The sequence below is a fragment of the Prorops nasuta genome, unplaced genomic scaffold (genome assembly GCF_024137725.1).
Source record: "Prorops nasuta isolate Cenicafe-Biocafe unplaced genomic scaffold, Cenicafe_Pnas_1.2 PNAS00010, whole genome shotgun sequence".
NCBI lineage: Eukaryota > Metazoa > Arthropoda > Insecta > Hymenoptera > Bethylidae > Prorops > Prorops nasuta.
The window spans coordinates 1,692,021-1,710,270 of NW_027116807.1; the positions used below are offsets into that span (position 1 = coordinate 1,692,021).

The 18,250-nt window shown below is 46.9% G+C and overlaps 1 protein-coding gene across 3 annotated transcripts; it reads left to right on the forward strand.

Annotated features, from left to right (window-relative positions):
• The first annotated feature begins 3,429 nt into the window (after positions 1 to 3,429).
• peb (pebbled) lies at positions 3,430 to 17,739 on the forward strand. Of its 3 annotated transcripts, XM_066732297.1 has the most exons (5): positions 3,430 to 4,084; positions 9,789 to 9,862; positions 10,078 to 10,905; positions 10,975 to 14,820; positions 14,935 to 17,739. In XM_066732297.1, the coding sequence occupies exons 1-5, from the start codon at positions 4,066 to 4,068 to the stop codon at positions 15,517 to 15,519; spliced, it is 5,352 nt and encodes a 1,783-aa protein (XP_066588394.1). In that variant the 5' UTR covers positions 3,430 to 4,065; the 3' UTR covers positions 15,520 to 17,739. The 3 variants fall into 3 exon arrangements, with proteins under 3 accessions (XP_066588394.1, XP_066588392.1, XP_066588393.1); XM_066732295.1 differs by having other exon boundaries at positions 10,078 to 14,820; XM_066732296.1 differs by lacking the exon at positions 3,430 to 4,084 and adding an exon at positions 9,080 to 9,576 and having other exon boundaries at positions 10,078 to 14,820.
• Positions 17,740 to 18,250: the final 511 nt, after the last annotated feature.

The following is an 18,250-nucleotide window of genomic DNA, read 5'->3' on the forward strand; positions in this document are numbered from 1 at the left end:
AAACCATTAAGGCAGCTCTTATCACCGTTATGATCGCGCGCGCGCATCCTTTATGCTCGAGTCATAGAATTCTCGTAAACTAATCTCGAAAGTCTCCGCAAAGGTCGCGTCGTGCAATTAGCCAAAGAATTTTCCGCTGCCAAAGTTGAGCGAGCCTGAAGAGCTAGCGAGGAAACTGACAAGATTTTATCCGATCCGAGTGCACGAGTCCTTTGTTCGGAAGGTATATGTATAAGTATAAGAGTATATATATATGGCATTATAAAGGACAAATTCCTGGCGAAGAAATGATTGTTGCAAAGAGACTACTTTAGGAGGATATTAAGGCAAATCTCTTTCGTCTTTTCAATATTCAAAGTAAACTTATTAGCTCTGCCTATATAGTATAAGCATGGAGAAAAACAGAAGCAATGTGGAGGAGGAAAGCTGGGTGAAATTGCCATCATAAATTTCTCTCGAAGAGGATGAGAGTTTTCGTGGAATATGTATATATAGATATATAACTGGTATAAGGCGAACGAGACGAGAGAAGGCGATTGGTATGAGAAGCTGCAATGAAAGAAATAGGGTCGGTATACCACACTGTCTCCCGGTATTATCTCCTTTTCAAAGTACGACAATTCGCGTAACCTTATTTGCTATGTCTATATATATATATATATATATAAACGTATACACAAGGAGAACCCTAATAAACGGATTAAGAGGATCCTGGCGAACCGAACTTAGCCGAGGCCGACCGACTCCGAGCCGAGCCGAGTCGAACGAACAAGTCAATCCTAAGCCAGTGCTAATCCACTATCGCGTTATTGCGGGTTCCATAAACGAGGCCAGAAACTCTCCTCCTGCTCCTCCAAACACATTCTCAGCATCCAGATTCCCAGGAATTGAAAACGGTACGTCGCCTCCCTCCTTATTATAATGCCACTGGACCGTATATAAATTAGTCAAAGAAGCACATTGTCTTTCCGAGTAATAACAGTTCTTTTGCCCCTTTAAATCTTTCGGGCCAAATTTTAGGACCATTTACGACGATCCTTTTAAAAACAGGCCCCTCGGAAATTCGCTTGGAAAAAGGTCGCTCGAATTAACCGAGTTCCTCTTTTCGCATATCGTTCACGGTATATATATGTATAATGTACTATATGTATATACGCGTGGAATATATATAATGGTGAAAAATTGTAATATTCGGATGGCTCGAATTCCTGGTATGCGTCTCTAACGTAGAGTCAACGTATATCTCCATTGCACTTTCAAAACATTCTAATTAGTAGAATAGTTCGACTAACGATCTTTTCTCTCAGATAAAGCTTCCGTTCCTTACGAGGAGTTGGAAAAACTCATCAGGACCTATTAGCTTTAGCCTGCTTAAACTAATAAACGAGGCTTTCCAATTATAGCGGATTTTTCTCTCTTCGTCAGTGTTGGTGGCAGCGTTTCGATGCTTCGAGGATCGATCATCGGAAGTGCATGCATGAACGCACGTGTCTCGAACTCGCAACGCATCGGTTGCTTCAAAGTCAACTGATTCCCAAAGCTCTTTTTTCTTCTCCCTTCTATTCTGGGATGATCGAGGCTCGCGCGTCCAGCGGGTCCAGCTATGTGCTATGCGAACTATAATAATAATGATATAACAATAATAAAAGAGGGTCCCTCCCCAAGGTACAACGGGGTTAGCCCGCCTTTTTTCCTCGCCAAGATCCCTGGACCATCTGGATGATGTTGGGTCAGCCGACGTAGTCCAGGTATATCGCGAATTAGCATACGCGAGTTCCTTCAATCAATCTCCCCCCGAAGGGTAGTACTTTTAAGGTGTCCTGTACGGAGGATGCAACGCGTCGTCCAATTTCATTACCTGCTCCGGACCGGTGGTATAATGCGATTTTACCGAGAAACACGACCAACGGTACAATGCTATATATAACACACATATATATATATATAAAGTTGCTAGAATAACGTAATGGAGACGGGCATCGAGCAGGTATACGCATTAATACCCACCCCTTTCGACGATCCCGCCACGATATACAAAGGGTTCGCGCCTAAAGTCCTTAATTCCTCCGGACAATCCCAAGGCGAAAAATGAAATTTATTACAGGCTGTGTCGCCGATGGAAATACGAGAAACCCGCTGAATTCCGAGAAATTGCAGCGGGGAGGGAAAGTTGGACTCCGTCCCCCCTGCAGGAGTTTTCTCAAAGTTTCCTCGTGTCGTCACGTGAGTTACTCGAGCTTTATTGCATAATTTATAAATATAATGGGAGACACGGGGCAAATTTTCGGAGAGCACTCCGCGCGCGCGGCTTTTCTCCAGCAGCGGAGTTTATATATCGTGATCGTAAATGGCACACGCGAGACTCTAGCGTTCACGAAGCGTTACCGTGTGCCCTGCTGTCCTGGTAAATTGACGCAAGTTCGAGCATACATTATCTATGAAACTTTAACGCTCGGTCATCCGTCCAATGACGCTGGCCTTGCGCCTTATCAACTCGACTATTGTCAACAGTCTTTCACGATCCGAATAATGCGCTATCGCAGATTCCAGCTCGAGCGCAACGAAAACCTCCGATTTCCGACCGAATTCGAACAAGAGTTTGGATTCGAGCTGGGAATATGCGTGGAAAGGGGGGCGGGGGGTAGAAGACAATTTTAATGGATTATTGTGTACAGGAGACGATGAGACAGAGTCGCGTCGATTTGGTCGAGTTCTGAGAACGCGTAACGCGTGTACGCGTTGCCACGCAGGTACAAATGTGTGGGTGCATATATAGTGGGGAGAGTATATAGATAGCGCACGAGAGAGAGAGAGGGTGATGCGAAAAAGGCAAATCAGCACACCTGTCTTCGGTTCGAGATTGAATTGAAAATTGGAGGAAAAATTGAAAAGGAAGTTTGGCTGGGAGGAAAATGCGATGATTGTGCAAATAGTCTCGTCTGTGGCGAGTGATATAAGGTACGTCGATGGCAGGTGGGGACGCGACGAGACGAGACGTGCAAAAGAGAGGAGAAGAGTATTTTTAATAGTGTACAAGTATAGTACGCCCTGTGTGTGTGTGTGTGTGTGTGTGTGTGTGTACGGACTGTACAGGGAGGAGAGATGGATGGAAGGACAGTCTTCTTGTGCATTATATGTGTGTGTGTTTGTGAGGGGAAAGAGAAGAAGAAGAAGGATAAGAGGGGAGGAGCGTGTGAGTCAGTGAGCTGTTGTAGAGCGTGGGCAGAGTGAGAGAGCGAGAGAGAGAGAGAGAGAGAGAGAGAGAGAGAGTTTGTGGAGGGGTTAGAGGGAGGAGGAGGGATGATGAGGCACCGGCGCAGGCTGGCTGGGGCCGCCGCCGCCGTCGCCGCCGCCGCCGCCAGTGCGACTCTCAGAGAAATTGTTAAAGGCGTCTCGTCAATTGTTGTGTGTACGTGCAGCCAGCCGACTTCTTGTGCTGTGCTCCCTGAGGATACCTGGGACCCTCTCTCTCTCTCTCTCTCTCTCTCTCTCTCTCTCTCTCTCGCTCTCGCTCCGTTGGCCTACCCCCACCTATCACTTGTCTCATTCGCACCGAGTATCCCCTCTACCCCCGCCTCCTACTCCCTCGCCAGGCCCATCTCTACCCCCACCACTCCGCAGCTCGATCCCGAACAGGCAACGGGCCTTTTTCTTCTCGAGCCATGAGCCTCCGCAGCTCAGTACCAAGTGAGATCTTGACGCTGACGGATACCACGCTCTCCGAGATCTTCCACGTCTCGATCCATCATAGTATTAAACATCTTTCTCTCGCGTTGAGTTCTAATTGTGCGCGATAAACTAGTTCTCGTTTAAGAGTGACAAGATTCCTACTTTGATCAGTGCCGACGAAATCTCGAAGAATCTCTTATCTGCCGTTGGAATGTGTCAAACTTTGCTGCTGGTTTTATCGTAGAAGCTGAAGAAAAAGTTACTAAATCAACGATAAAACGGCAGAGCGATCTGTCTCTAGTCGAAGCAGCAACGCTCCTCTCGGGGGATTACCACCCATTGCTTACGATGGGAATTGACATTGGACCTCTTATCAGGAGCTGACAGTAATTGGGAATGGAGTTTTCATCGAAAGGTATTGTCTTGGAGAAATTTTCCTTTATTTCAATCGGCACTTTCAAGGAGATTATTAATATTCAGCTGGAAACCTTATTGCGGGATGATCTTGTAATATCTGACGACGTTACGTAAAGCCTCTTCGGGATGTCAAATGATACTCGCGCTCTCGAGAACGAAACGAGACAATGGGGAACGGATGTTTTCTTGTGAAAGATTTCATTTTATTTTTTTCCTCCCCACCCCCTCCCCTCGCTATAAAAAACCAACTCTCTATGTATGTATATAGCTACGGAAGCCAGGAGCGTTGTTGGCTTAGGTCGAAACCGACGATAAGGACCTTTTTTGCGCGTCTCTCCCTTCCTTATCTATATCCACGCTTCGCTCGGATAACAAACGCGAAAAAACCCGAGCAGAAGCCACGCGCTTTACTGTGCATTTTCACCGATTTTCCGCGTCGCGCATAAAACTTTGTTACGCGAGATTCGACGAAAGCGAAGAAAACGATCCGTTTTCGTGGATAATCGCGAGACACGTGCCTGAGCGCTCTCCTCGTCGAAATGTATCTTTCCACGAACGTACGAGGGAGCACGCGTAATGCGCCAGTCTCGTCAGAAAATCTCGGATTAATAACCGATAAATATCGAGATAATGAGATTTCTTTGGTAGAGACGCAAAAACATTGTGATTTTTGGTCCTGAATATCTGCCGCGACGAGAGAAATAAAGAGTCGTGCGCGTCGAGTAGTCTTTTTTAATAATAATATGTGAAAATCTAAGTTGTGCGCAACAAGTTGATAATAATAGGCCGTGCTGCATGATCCGATAGACCAGACAGAAAGAGAAAAAAAAAGTAAGAGAGAGAGAGAGAGAGAGAGAGAGAGAGAAGGATGTTTGGGGAAAATACCAAAGTCTATAAAATATAAAGAAGGAAGGAAAGGATTCGAGAGACGTACACATTAGAGAGTAGTTTCCTATATATATATATATATATATATGGAGGGTGTAGGGGTGTCGCCTTGCATCGGGAATCTAGTAATATAGGCATAGCAACGAATGCTATAGCAGAAATGACAAGTATTGGAAGTACATGCGGAAACACATGGTTGGGCCACGTATACAGAAAGCTTTTCTATACGATCGAGTTTCTGCTTCTATATCTTGCATCTCTCTCTTTCTTTCTCTCGATGATCATTAGTCGTGACTTATCACCGCGCGTTAAAGCGAAAATTGTTTAACAACGGCGAGAGATTAAAAAGGTGAAGTGATTTCATCCAGTTGGACCGATCTCGCCGGGTGGTCTTATTTTCTTTATCAGAGTTGGGTCACTCTGAGTGTTTATAATAAAAATGGAAACCCACCGAGCGGTCTCTTCGTGGTACCCGTAGTTTGCACCATCTCTCGATAGAAATGATTCTGGCTCCTGCGTGTTTCCTCAGCTTATTATCGACTTTCCTTGTTATGCACGAGAGGTTAATGTACTTTGTCGTGCGATCATTTTGAAATTGAATTTGAAGAAATCTTTCACTTTTTTCCCAGTTTCTGAGCTTTCTTTAAGGATGTGTGTAAGTGGTGGTGGGGTTTCAGATTTTTCTTGCTCTTATTGCGCTAATAAAAGAGAGAGAGAGAGAAAGAGAGAGAGAGAGAGAGGATGGAGAAGAAAAGAATGGCAGTAAACGGGGCATAGTCGGGCAGCCATAGGTCGATGCAAGGGGGTGGCTGGCTGGCTGGCTGGGTGTCACGGGTGGGTAACGTCCAAGGTTGTCAGGGCTACGACTCTCGAAACACACTGGTGAACCGCCATCTTTTGCCTCCTCTCTCCCTATATCATCTGCGCGCGTGGGTGTATCCGTCAGTGAGGGGAATAGAAGGAAAAAGGGAATAGATGGGGGGGGGGGGATTTACCGAAGCTGCAAACCAAACTATCGGAAAAACCACCTTGAGAGATTAGTCGATCCTTGTCTCTCTCTCTCTCCGATTCTATCCCATTACAGGGCGTAACGGTGCTGTATCGTTCGGTAAAATCGCGTTACGAGTCCATCCAGCTATACATAAATGTCCCTTCGACTCTATACGACGCTCTCTTCAGCTTCAAACTCGTTCTCCAATCAAATACACTTCTCAGTATAATCGCGCGAGACAAATCCTGCGTTAAAATTAAAACTCGATGAGATTAGAGAGTATCGGAGAGAAAAATTTAGGTGCTTCGAGCAGATGTCGCCCTGCGGTATGGAAGGAAGGATCTTGAAGAGGGAGAGAGCGTCTGGTGGTAGGATGCGGAGTGGGGGAAGGCTCGCGGGGGAAATGGAGTAAAGAGAGATAGCTAGAGTTTATTTAGGGTGGGGGGGAAGAGAGTGGCGGCGCGCGGCGTAGCGGGGGAGGGCTGAAAAGGAGATAAAAAGTTGGGGAGATGAGAGAGGCCGACCAATGGGATTCAGCGACGCCCCCTGCTGCTTCTCCTCCTTTCGCTACAGCGCAGCATCCTATGCGATTCGCGGAAACTGATCGACTGGGAGAGGGAGACGGGAGAGAGAGAGAAAGTACAGAAGGAGGAAACGCGCATGTACGCCCTCGGTAGGCTGACACTGCTCCCTTTCTTCAAGGCCCTCGCGCGACGAGGTCCACCAGGGTGCATTGCGGATGCATAGGCGTGGCACTCTGACCACCTACAACACCCTCCGAACCCAAGAACGCGCGGATCCTCCGAAGGAACCATTCGTAAAATATTCCGGATGAAAATTTAAGGCGAGAGTCCCGGATCGATTCCAATGCACCACCATTCTAACGCGTTTCTCTTTCACAGCCGAGGATTTCTGCAAATGGTGCAAGGCTTTGCGTGCTTCGAATGCCAAATTCGTTTGCACAATCCACCGTACGACCGGCGACTCCGCTGATTATCGAACCTTCAGCGTTTATCCTCCTCCTCGTTCGGAGAAGCCAGACTACGGTGAAAATAGACCCGTGTGTATGTCTGTGTGTGCTTGTGGATGGGGAGAAATCTAGCGTGGATTCTGGCGGTATAATGCGCGACAATTGGAAATCCGGCGTGCTGCTTTCCATTTCTAACGATCAGGGACGTCGTCCGTCGCGCTGCCGCGGGAGACCAATCGTTAGGCCGTTCCGTGAACCACGAAAACCGATTTCTCTATTCTCTTGGGTAACGCGCGCGAGCGCCATGTTCTCCGATGCGATTAATTGTCCATTTGCGACAATTCTTCTCTCGAGAAATTCCTTCGAAGGGCAAGAATCCATCGATCGAAGAGAGAGAGAGAGAGAGTGTCGCGTGTCGCGTGTTTCGAGTCGAGTGAATCGTCGAGGTAAAACTCGTTCTTATCCTATACGCGAGTAGGGGGGGGGGGGGGTAGCACACACGCTTGATTTACGCGCGTGAATAAAGCCACCTGTCAGCAGTAGCGGCACAGGTATGCATATACTACATATATACATAGTGTACAATAGTATATATATACAAGGTGTATCTCTATAACGAAGGCATATAGATTTCATCTTGTTCCGTTACAACATTATCGACCACAGGAAAATTATCAATTTAGCTTAATTCAACTATCAAACGCAGCGATCGAGATTATATATTCAAGAATGATAATTATAATTAAAAATTAAACTAATTAAATTGTCGTAGTCGATGAAAATGAACGTTTCGAGGTTTACGAAGTACGACGATTGGTAATTAGCTCACGAGTTTTGTAATCGAATAAGAGTATTCTATATACCTACGGTTGTTGGTAAGGTGTATCCTGCAGAAGCATAAGACACGCGAGAGGCGGTCGTGTTGTGGACGTGCGTCGCCAAACAGGTTCCTCTCCACTGAAATTTTCATATGTTGCTGCCGCGCCGTCGCTATCTTCTCGCGTCATTACTCACAATCACTTACAATCGCTGCGTAACCACAGCAACTCGATCCCCCCTCCCCCCCCCCCCCCCCTCTCTCTCTAATAAACACAGAACAGAAATTCCTTCAAATGTACCACGACCGCACAATTAAGCATTTCTCCAGATGACCAATATAACGTTACTGCTTTATATTAGTCTTGAGAATCTTGCATTATTAATTCAATCGAGATAAGCAGCGATCACGTAGACGGATTTCCTTAATCCCTTCGTAATTCATAAAAGAACTTGATTATCCATGACTCGGCTGTTTTAATCAGTATACGTTTATCTGTAATTGAACGATCGTCGCACAAATGATACAAATTAAATATGGGAGTGATTTGAGAGGTAAGCTCCTCGCAGAATCATTTTTATATATTGTATTCTAAGAGTAGAGTGGAATGATTTCTTCTTGAGATTCATCCAATCTTCAGTTTAGTTATTAACGTTAGTCTTGAGCCATATTCGGTTCTGAGGTAAAATCGCATAATTCGTAAAATGTAATCTTGCACGTCTTGAGCAGAAGGATGGAAGATCGAGATAAAAACTGCGAGTGAAAGTAGAGGCAAACTCGACAGGATGAAAAAGTGTAATTCTTTGGTCATTGGACCGGTAGTGAGGAGAGATGGCAAAGAACCAACGGAAATAAACATTTCTGTTGCTTTGGGCGCGCGAGATAAGAGCGAAATCGGTTTATAGATATGAATTTCGTGGAAAAATCAGGATGCCAAGGTCGCGGCTGTTACACGTTGTAAATAAGAGTGAATAAGAGTAGCGCGACGATTGTGGTTAGGACATGCCACGAGGTCATTGATAAATGTTATTGTCCCGGCAAACTTTTGCTCCATCTGCGGTTCCAGAGTATATCAGCTTCCGGAGAGAAAAGGCTCGTGTCGCGCTTCGCGTCTCTCGTCTCGTCTCGTCGCGTCGCGTCGCGTCGGGTCGCCTCGTGTCCTGCCTGCTGTGCGCGCTCGCTCTTTTTCTCCCAATCCTCTGTTTCTTCTCTCGCTCCCCCCTCCCCTCTCTCTCTTTCTCTCTCTCTCTCTCTCACTCTCAACCCAATGACGATATTATTAAACGCGCATATTCAAGCAGCATCGCTCGGCAGCCTCCGTGCAAATTTGTGAATTTTCGTGATCACGCGAATGTTTGTTTGCGAAGGAGAATCCGATCGATCGTTGGTGGATTTATCAAAATTGAGAGAGCTTCCAAGTGTTTGGTAGTTCGCGAGGAGCACTGGCACGATTCGACAGTGAGGTTATGTTTTGTTTACGAAAAAATGTTGAGATTCGTTGACGATCGAGCATCGTACAGTTACCAGGGAATTGATTGATTATTGCTATGAGAAAACTGTCGTTTGTGTGTAGTGTACGTGTGTTCGCGTCTGTGAATTCAGAAGCGTTGTATTCCGGAGGCAAATAGTATTTGGCCTTGATCGATACGAGAGAGAGAGAGAGAGAAAGAGATTAGACGAAGCAGAATAAGATAATTGCGACGTTGGTAGATGGCCCGAAAAGGCCGGTAAAGAGCCACGCGATATCAGAAGACGAATTGGTAACGGTAGGAGGGTCCAGCTGCTCAAACCAAAGTCTGTTGGCTGACGAAGCAAGCGGAGTTAGTAAGTAAATCCGGCATAGGAGCGAAGAAACACGGTGAGAGAGGGAGAGAGTATAGCTCTTCTCCTCGGCAGGTTCAACGCTCGGAAACATTTCTGGCGCGATAAGAGAAACAAATTCTCCCGAGATGCACGATCGAAATATCAAATACAACCTTTGCTTCTTTATTACTATATATATTTACTGATATTATTGCTTTCCGCTTTGATTTCAGTGGCCGTTAAAAGTGAAACGATCGAGGACGACAAGGAGCAGCCTCAGGTCCATGTGTCTTCGCAATCGATCGCTGTAAGTCTGTCAATCAAATAATTAATTCTATATATATATATATATATATTGGGAAGATTTTGAACGGAAGAAGGAGAAATATCGCGATAAAAGCGAGAAGAAAAAATACAAGAGGGAAAGAATCGCCGGTGACATTGAGAAACATAAAAATTTGCTGCGCGATCTCCAGAAGAGATCGATCACTGGTGATAATGAAGTCGTCGATTGTTGCACAGGAGGCTGCGGCGGCGGCGGATCTGTCGGAGGAGTCCCACACGTGTCCTCTCTGCGCGGCTAAACTGCCGAGCGTTCGCGAGTTGACGCACCATTTGCGAGCTCACAATTCACCGAGGAGTACGGATTGTAGCGGGGAGGACGATTACATTTGCGGAGTGTGTCAGAAGGCCCTGAGCTCGGCCAGCTCCTTGGACAGGCACGTCCTGGTGCACTCCGGGGAACGACCCTTCAAGTGCAAATACTGCGAAATGGCCTTCACGACCAACGGCAACATGAATAGGCACCAGCGAACCGCTCACAACACCACCACCGGCGGCCTTCTCTCCTCCAACAGCTGCACGGATTCGGAGAACAGCAGCGACTCGGAGAAGCCGCCGAGCGGACAACACATGGAGGAGTACAACAACAACGAGATAGGCAAGAGCAACGAGAGAGACTCGCCTATCAAGAACCGCGGCAGCTGCAAGCGGAAACGCACGGATCGCGAGAAGGAAGTCTCCCGGAAGCGGAGGATCCTCATGAGCGGCGGAGACTCTCGCTCGGATTCCACCAACGAGACTTCCGGTCCCTACGAGGACCGTGCCGCGCTCCTTCACAAGTGCCCGATTTGCGGCAAGGAGGATTTCCCCACGAGAACCCTACTGGCCTCGCACCTCGAGAGCCATCATCACCAGGAAGCGGCGGTACCGGTGAAGTGCGACTATTGCGCTTTGCCCTTTAAAAACCTCCGGGCCCTCAATCTGCACATACGCATGCTCCATTATGGGGTGAGGGTGGGACCGTCAGCGGCACCCGGGCCGCAGGATAATTCCTCGACGGAAAGCTCGGTAAGAGGCCTACGAAGCTCCGTTCTAGGTTTTAACGACCTAACTTTCATAGATTTCTCTTCTGACAAGTTCCCAGCGATCGCTAAAGCAGTCTGCGAGCAATCCATTCATCGTCCTCTAGCCGGGGACGTGGCAAAGTTCCAATGCTCCAAGTGTCAGAGGGGCTTCCCCTGTAGCGTCGCACTGGACCTCCACGAGACTGAATGCGGAAACGAGTCTTCGACCACCGCGACGATCGCCAACGCGACCAGGGCGAAGCAGATGGACGTTGCTGAAGACAGATCGGAGGACGACGTCTTTTTCGCCGGATTGAATCTCCGAAACAAATCTATCGTACTAGAGGCGTCCCCCAGAGAGACGGGGAGGGACCTCGCGGATATACCGAGCATCCTCTCCGTCACTTCCGGTCCGATCCTCCAGAGTTTTCCGCGATCGGACGCCAGCACACCGGATAATCTAAAGGCTAACTTGGCGAACGGTGGTAATTTTGGCCAAGGTCCCGCGACTTCCGGTTCCTCCAACGCAGCGATCTCGCAAGAAGAGGAACCGCAGGACGCGTTCATGTTCGAGTTCCGCAGGATGAAGCAAAAGGGGGAATTTCCCTGTCGATTGTGCGGCATGGTCTTTCCGAACCTACGAGCCCTCAAGGGCCACAACGGGAAGGCTCACATGAACGTGCCACCGGGCACTCCTTATCCGTGCAACATGTGCCCCTTCTCCAGCCTCGACAAGGCCACGGTCCTGAAACACCTGAGGAACCACAACGGCGATCGTCCCTACGAATGCATGATGTGCAACTTTTCATTCACAACCAAAGCCAATTGCGAGCGTCACGTGAGGAATCGACACGGGAAGATCGAGCGGGAGGAGGTGAAGAGCGCCATGTTGTACCATCCTGGAAGAGACTCGACCAATCTCGATATAGAAACCTCCCCCAGACTGATGAAGCTCGACGAGTCCTCGAGAAAGTCCCTGATGTACTCGAGCGAGCGAGATGAACTCTCTCAACCGATGCACCACTACGCTGCTTCCCTGTCCTCCCTCGACGCTAAAGGAGAAGTCGCCGGAAGATTCAGCGACGAGAACCATCTGCTGCACAATTCCTCGGCCTCCTCCTCGATCTTGTCCTTGAACTTACCAGCCGCCGAAGTCCTGTACCGAGCGACCACCAGCAGGTCCCTCGACTCCCTGCAGAAGCACACGGACGAATCCAACAAGTCTCACGAGTCGAACGCGAGGAGCGACTACTCCAGGCTGGAGGACGACGATTACCGCTCGAGGTCGTCCGGAGAAGACGCTGAAGAGGAGGGTGAAGAGGAGGAGGAGGAGGAGAATGCCGAAGAAGAGGATGTTGGGGAGGAGGATGCAGGGGAGGGTGAAGAGGAAGAAAGTTCGTCTCTAGTCAACGATACCAAAGCAGACGCACACCAAAGAACACAAGCTAGTCCCATGAACCTGAAGAAACCGTTGAACGCCTCCTCCTCCTCCTCCCACTCCTACTCGACCGAGGAGGCACCGCTCGATCTTTCCATGGACGTGTTGGATCTCAGCAAGAAATCGAGGGATGCCGCCGGCAGAGAGATCGCTGATAAGAACGCTGTTAAGCAGCAACAGCAGCAGAATAACTGCGCCAATATTCAGAACGAGCTGTACAACGCAACCAATCAATTGCTGCTGACGCAAGCCTTGCTCAAGGCCGGCCAGAACAATACACAAGCAGCCACGTCCTTGGAGAGTCTTTACGCCAATGCACACTTGCTCTATCGCAATTTGGGAACGTTCCCCAGCGGAGTGGCCAGTGGGATCCTACCCCCATACCTGTTCAATCCTCACGTCTTCGCCCAGGACTTTTCCATGAAGAACAGAATCGAGAAGGAGCTGGTGAGAGGTCTTCAGCTATCCAGCGGTGGATCCTTGGTCGAGCCAACCTTGTCCTCCACGGCTGGCTACGCTTTCGCTGCGAACAGAGATATAGCAGCGTCTCAAGCGGTGAACGATCATCAGACTTACTCCCAAATGATGGCTACGGCCAAGTTGAACAGCGGGAAGGTGGGTGTAACGCGTGACAAGACTACGGTCAACAGCAACGCGCCTCCGTCCAATTCCGTCAAGATGGTGATCAAGAACGGAGTCCTAATGCCCAAACAGAAGCAACGGAGATACAGAACCGAGCGACCTTTCACCTGCGAACATTGCTCAGCTAGATTCACCTTGCGCAGCAACATGGAGAGGCACATCAAGCAGCAGCATCCTCAGCACTGGAGCCAGAGGCCACGCGGTGGTCACTCGACCAGAGGAAGGCCACCGGCCAATCACTCGGCTATTCACAATCTCGGACAAAACATGGCTGCTAATATATTACCCAAGGTCGAACACAATCAGGAACCAGCGAAACACTCCATCTCGGATCAAGTGAAGTACGCCATTTTGGCGCAACAGTTGAAGGCCAACAAGACCGAAGAGATGGACTCTGAGGAGGAATTGGTCATCGACGAGGAGCCTTCCAATTTGTACCAGCTCAAGGACCAGAGTACCATGGATGATGGCCCGAAGTTGCACGATCGACACAAGAGTCTACTGAGAGGACAGTTGGAGGCCGCCGAAGCACCATCGGTGGATGCAGTTCCTCAGGTGAAACGAGAGGTCGGTGACCGCCAGACCAGCGGAGATACGGCTGACGAGGGGGAAAAGTTCCTCAGGGACGACAGCGGCGAGTCTTCGGCGGAACCGAAGGTGAAGGACGAGAGGGGGGATGAGAGATCGAAGAACGTCGATCCGGTGCAGAATAGGAACGAGGACAACACGGTGGACCTAGCCAGCGTCTCCGAGCTGCTGGATAACGCGTCGCAACAGTACCAGCAATTCCAACCGCAATACCTGAGCGACGAGGAGGGTCTGGTAGCATCGGCCAGCGACAATTCCGAAAGCGACGAGAAATCCGACACCAACTTTTCCGGTCCCGGCAAAACCGCCAAGAAGATGATCCGAAGACGGAAGAAGAAGTCCGCCTACTCTCTGGCGCCGAATCGCGTGATCTGCCCGTACTGCGAGAGACCGTTCCCGTGGACGTCCTCGCTCAGACGACACATACTGACGCACACCGGGCAAAAACCATTCCGTTGCATGTACTGCAACCTTCTGTTCACCACCAAATCCAACTGCGATCGTCATCTCCTCAGGAAGCACAAGACCAACCCCGTGAAAGCCAGACAGATAAGGGACTCCGCTTCGCCGGAGGGTCAAGGCCCTCAAGGGGCTCAAGGTCAGCGTCTGGTTCGCAGCAACAACGCCTTTTCCATAAGAAACGTGCCGGAACGACCGTACAAGTGCAACCAGTGTCCCAGCTCCACCTTCTCGACCTTGGGTAACCTGAAGAAGCATCGCACGGCGAAACACCTGAAGAAGGCTAACAACAAGAAAAAGTCCTCGAGGAGGCCAGAGTCGTCGGCTGGCAGTGCACCAGAGTCCCCGAAGCAGAGCGACTGCGAGAGTCAATCGTCCGGTGTGTCCGAATGTAACAACATGGAGAACAATCATCAACTGGTGCTGCTGGCTCAAACTCAGGCTCAAGTTCCAACGAAGAACGTAGCAGCGGCAGGTAACACAGGGACGAGCAACCATCAACAGCAACAAGATATCGCGAGAGGCAAGAGACCATCACCGAGGTCCTCGCCGAGTCCGAACGACGTGCCCTTCAAGTGTCATCTGTGCGACAGCGGTTTCCCCGAGAGGCAGGACTGCCTCGAGCACATCAAGGAGAATCACGAAAAGTCCTACGAGATGCTTGTGGCGAAAGGCGCCCTCGACATGGACATCGACGCCCCGTCCGATCATCGACAGTCACCTTCATCCAATCAGCATCTCAGCGACGCGGACGAGAAGCGTGGACGTTTCCCCGACTACAGCAACAGAAAGGTACGGTATACAAACGCATTCTATATTCTTCCGCATCGTATCTTCATTGCGAATTCTGTTTGCTCTACAAGAATTTAACCCAACCTAACCCGAACCCATCAACGCATTTTTCAGGTGGTCTGCGCATTTTGCATGAGAAGATTCTGGTCGGCCGAGGATCTCCGGCGTCACATGAGAACGCACACCGGCGAGAGGCCGTTCTCCTGCGATATTTGCTGCAGAAGGTTCACCCTGAAGCACAGCATGCTTCGTCACAGGAAGAAGCACGAGTCGATCGACTCGACGATGTACGTCGGTACCAGCGGGGATGAAGAGAACTCGCCGACTCAGCCAGCAACGATCACGCCCAGGAGCCAACATCATCAAGCACCCTCTTCTATTCTAGCTACCGCCAACGCCTCCAATGGTAGAATGCAGGAGCGAATTTCTTTACCCACCGTTGCACCAGTCGCTACCGCCGACGCAGCCCCCGCAGGCTTGCTAAGATTCAATCCTTACGATAATTTGACTAGCCTTACAGGTAATCTTGCTGCGAGCATGCAACACAACAACGTTAATACGGAAACCGCCGAGACTGCCGATAACGACTTAATCTCCAATCTTTTAGGTATTAGGGACAAGAGTATTATTGATAAAGTGTTGCAGGCATCGCCAGACGACGCTGCTAAATTGTTGGGCGTCAAGGAGAGTCACGAGTAAATCTTATCGCGCCTTGCTACGTTTTCTTGTACTTCTAGTTCATGATCGTATATGGTTTATCGCGCGGGGCCCAATATTTCTGCAAATTTCCCTATTGGCCCGTTCAATCTCTCACATTCACGATCGTGCCTTCGAGTGTAATACCACTGTTTCTCTGCTACACTGTTTACGGGTCTGTCCCGAACCTTTTATCTCTTCGGTACAACTGCGATGATTCGAAAATTAATTCCTTTATCGAACCTCTCTCATCGAGTATTAAATTGTACGAGTTATGCTCGATATCAAGGACGAAATATGCTCTCCTGACGAAAATACATTTTCTATATATCATTTTAGTCATTTCCTTATATATATATATATACATATATATATTTCGAGTGACTTCCGTGTACATTGTCGTTATATTGCTAAAAGCGTACAGATTCTCATTCCATTGCTATAAAAAAAAATGGTAAAAATAATAAAAGCAAGAAAAACCAAAAAAATGCATTTTTTGTAAATTAAAAAGATATTTCAACGAAAATTCATGTGCGTAAAAACGAAAAGAGTGATAAATTGGCGTTACTTGTATAAATATATATACAGCGTGTCCGATCTGAGTATGCTAGACCGATAAATGCATATGTTTAGGTGGAAGATTGTAAGGATGAGAAATCTTTTTATAGAAAATTAGTGGGTCTAGCCCTTGTTCTAAACTATTTGTCAAAGATTCGAGGTATTCCCTCGATCGAATAACGAATCCGGTGACTCTGCACTATTGGCCAGTTTTATTGCTCGATCTCTCTTAAAGTTGGATCTAAAAATTTTACAAGGGACAACTTTTTTAAAGCTCTCTTGCGTACCTAAATTCGTTGGATTGGCACACTCGTAGATCCGACACACTGTATACACCGTACTATTAGACTATTTTTCACATTGAGTTTAAGATTCATTAGAGCGGTTTCCTTTTAATACATATGCGTATATATATAAAATCTTATTTCGTACATCCTAGGTCGACTATACGACTCCTCGAATATATTCACGCGCGGTTTTGCAATGTCCGAGATGAAATAAAAAGCTCTCTTGTACAAAGTGATTTTTCAGCACCACCTAATATTTAAAGTTTGCATTTTCTCAATCATAATATACACACCGAGTATCCTACGAGAGTAGCAGAATATATTTTACTGGTAATTCCTCGGAGCCTGCAAGGAAATATAGTTCCTTTGAAATTTTAACCTCCATCGGGCAATTTTTAAGTTTGCAAAATTCTCGTTTGATTCGCAGACCCTTTAGGAATTCGTGAGAAACGCCCAGTAATCAGAATCTCCAAGGTTTCCGCTTGTTTTACCCGAATAATTTAAAAAGTGCTCGATGAAATCATTAATCTCAAAGGTACTATAGGCCCCTAGGCTCTTGGGAGAAATCAAGTGAAATTTATTTCTCTGACTTTTAGGATAGTCTGCGTCGATAATTTGAAATAAACTTTTTAAGTACTAACATATGTCCAGAGAAGGCTTAGCTTACGTCCAAAGAATTATTTTACAAATGGATTTACCTCTGCCATATATGCATATATGTGTATGTATGTCTATAATAAATATATATATATAATTAATTATATAAATGAAATAAAAAGACAAGGAGTATTTGAATATATACATATATATAAATATATATATATATATATATATATTTATATCAATTTTAATGTACTTATTTATTCAAGTTTATTATACTAGCACTGATATATCGCTGAGAAAACTCGTGTATTAGGGGTGAACGTCTCGTAGAGTAATTTCTGTAGCACATCGATGCTTGGAAGGATGACGATTCGACGTTAAATAGTCCCAAACGAATTGTGACGATTGGTCGATAAATATGCGAAAGGAGGAAAATGTAAAAAAGATTGAATATTTACGAAACATGAAAATATCTTAAGCTACGAGAATCAATGTATATTATAGTGGATAGGAGTTCGTGTATATAGATAGAACACTTGTACATTGTATTTTACGTTTAAAGGAACTCTTTAAAGTGGCATTTAAGTGCGATTATAGAAATAAAGAAAAAGGACGTAGCTCTTAGTCTGAGCCAAGTATATATTGAGAGACAGCCTGTGCGTCATGTCATATACCATGTATATTTGACAATGATTATTTTCCTCTCGTTTCTCTGCTTCACGCTGTTTCTCGCTATTGTCATCTTTGTATATTAAATACTATATTCATGCATAAACCTTCTAGTAATTTATTCGTCCGTAGTTTATTTTTCTTAAAACAGTTGTATACGACTGAGACACGTCCATTATCCACGTTAAAGCTCGAGGTAAGGAGTATAGGATACTTTGCAAAACATTATGATTTTGATCTCGCATTGTAAATATTTCCGATAATTTATGCTATGTTATAAATTTAAGTACCTAATAAAACAAGAGTATTTATTTATCCAATTATCAAACAAGGCCGTATAACGGAGTGGCTTTCTTCTTCTTAGTAGGATCGGATTTCAGAGACTAGGAAAAATATTGTAAAAGCAAATAGTGTAACCACGTCTATACATGATTTTGTTGTATTCTTCTCTCCTATCTAAGACTAAAAATATACGATGTAAAATAAGCAAACGTAGTTTTCTTCCTTGTCAGCTCGAGGTTCGCCAAGAGTTGCGCAGTGTCGATATCGAGATTGTGGCGCAGCAAGAGAAGGAAGGTCGTTAAAATTAAGCTGCGGATTAATCGATTTCGCATAAG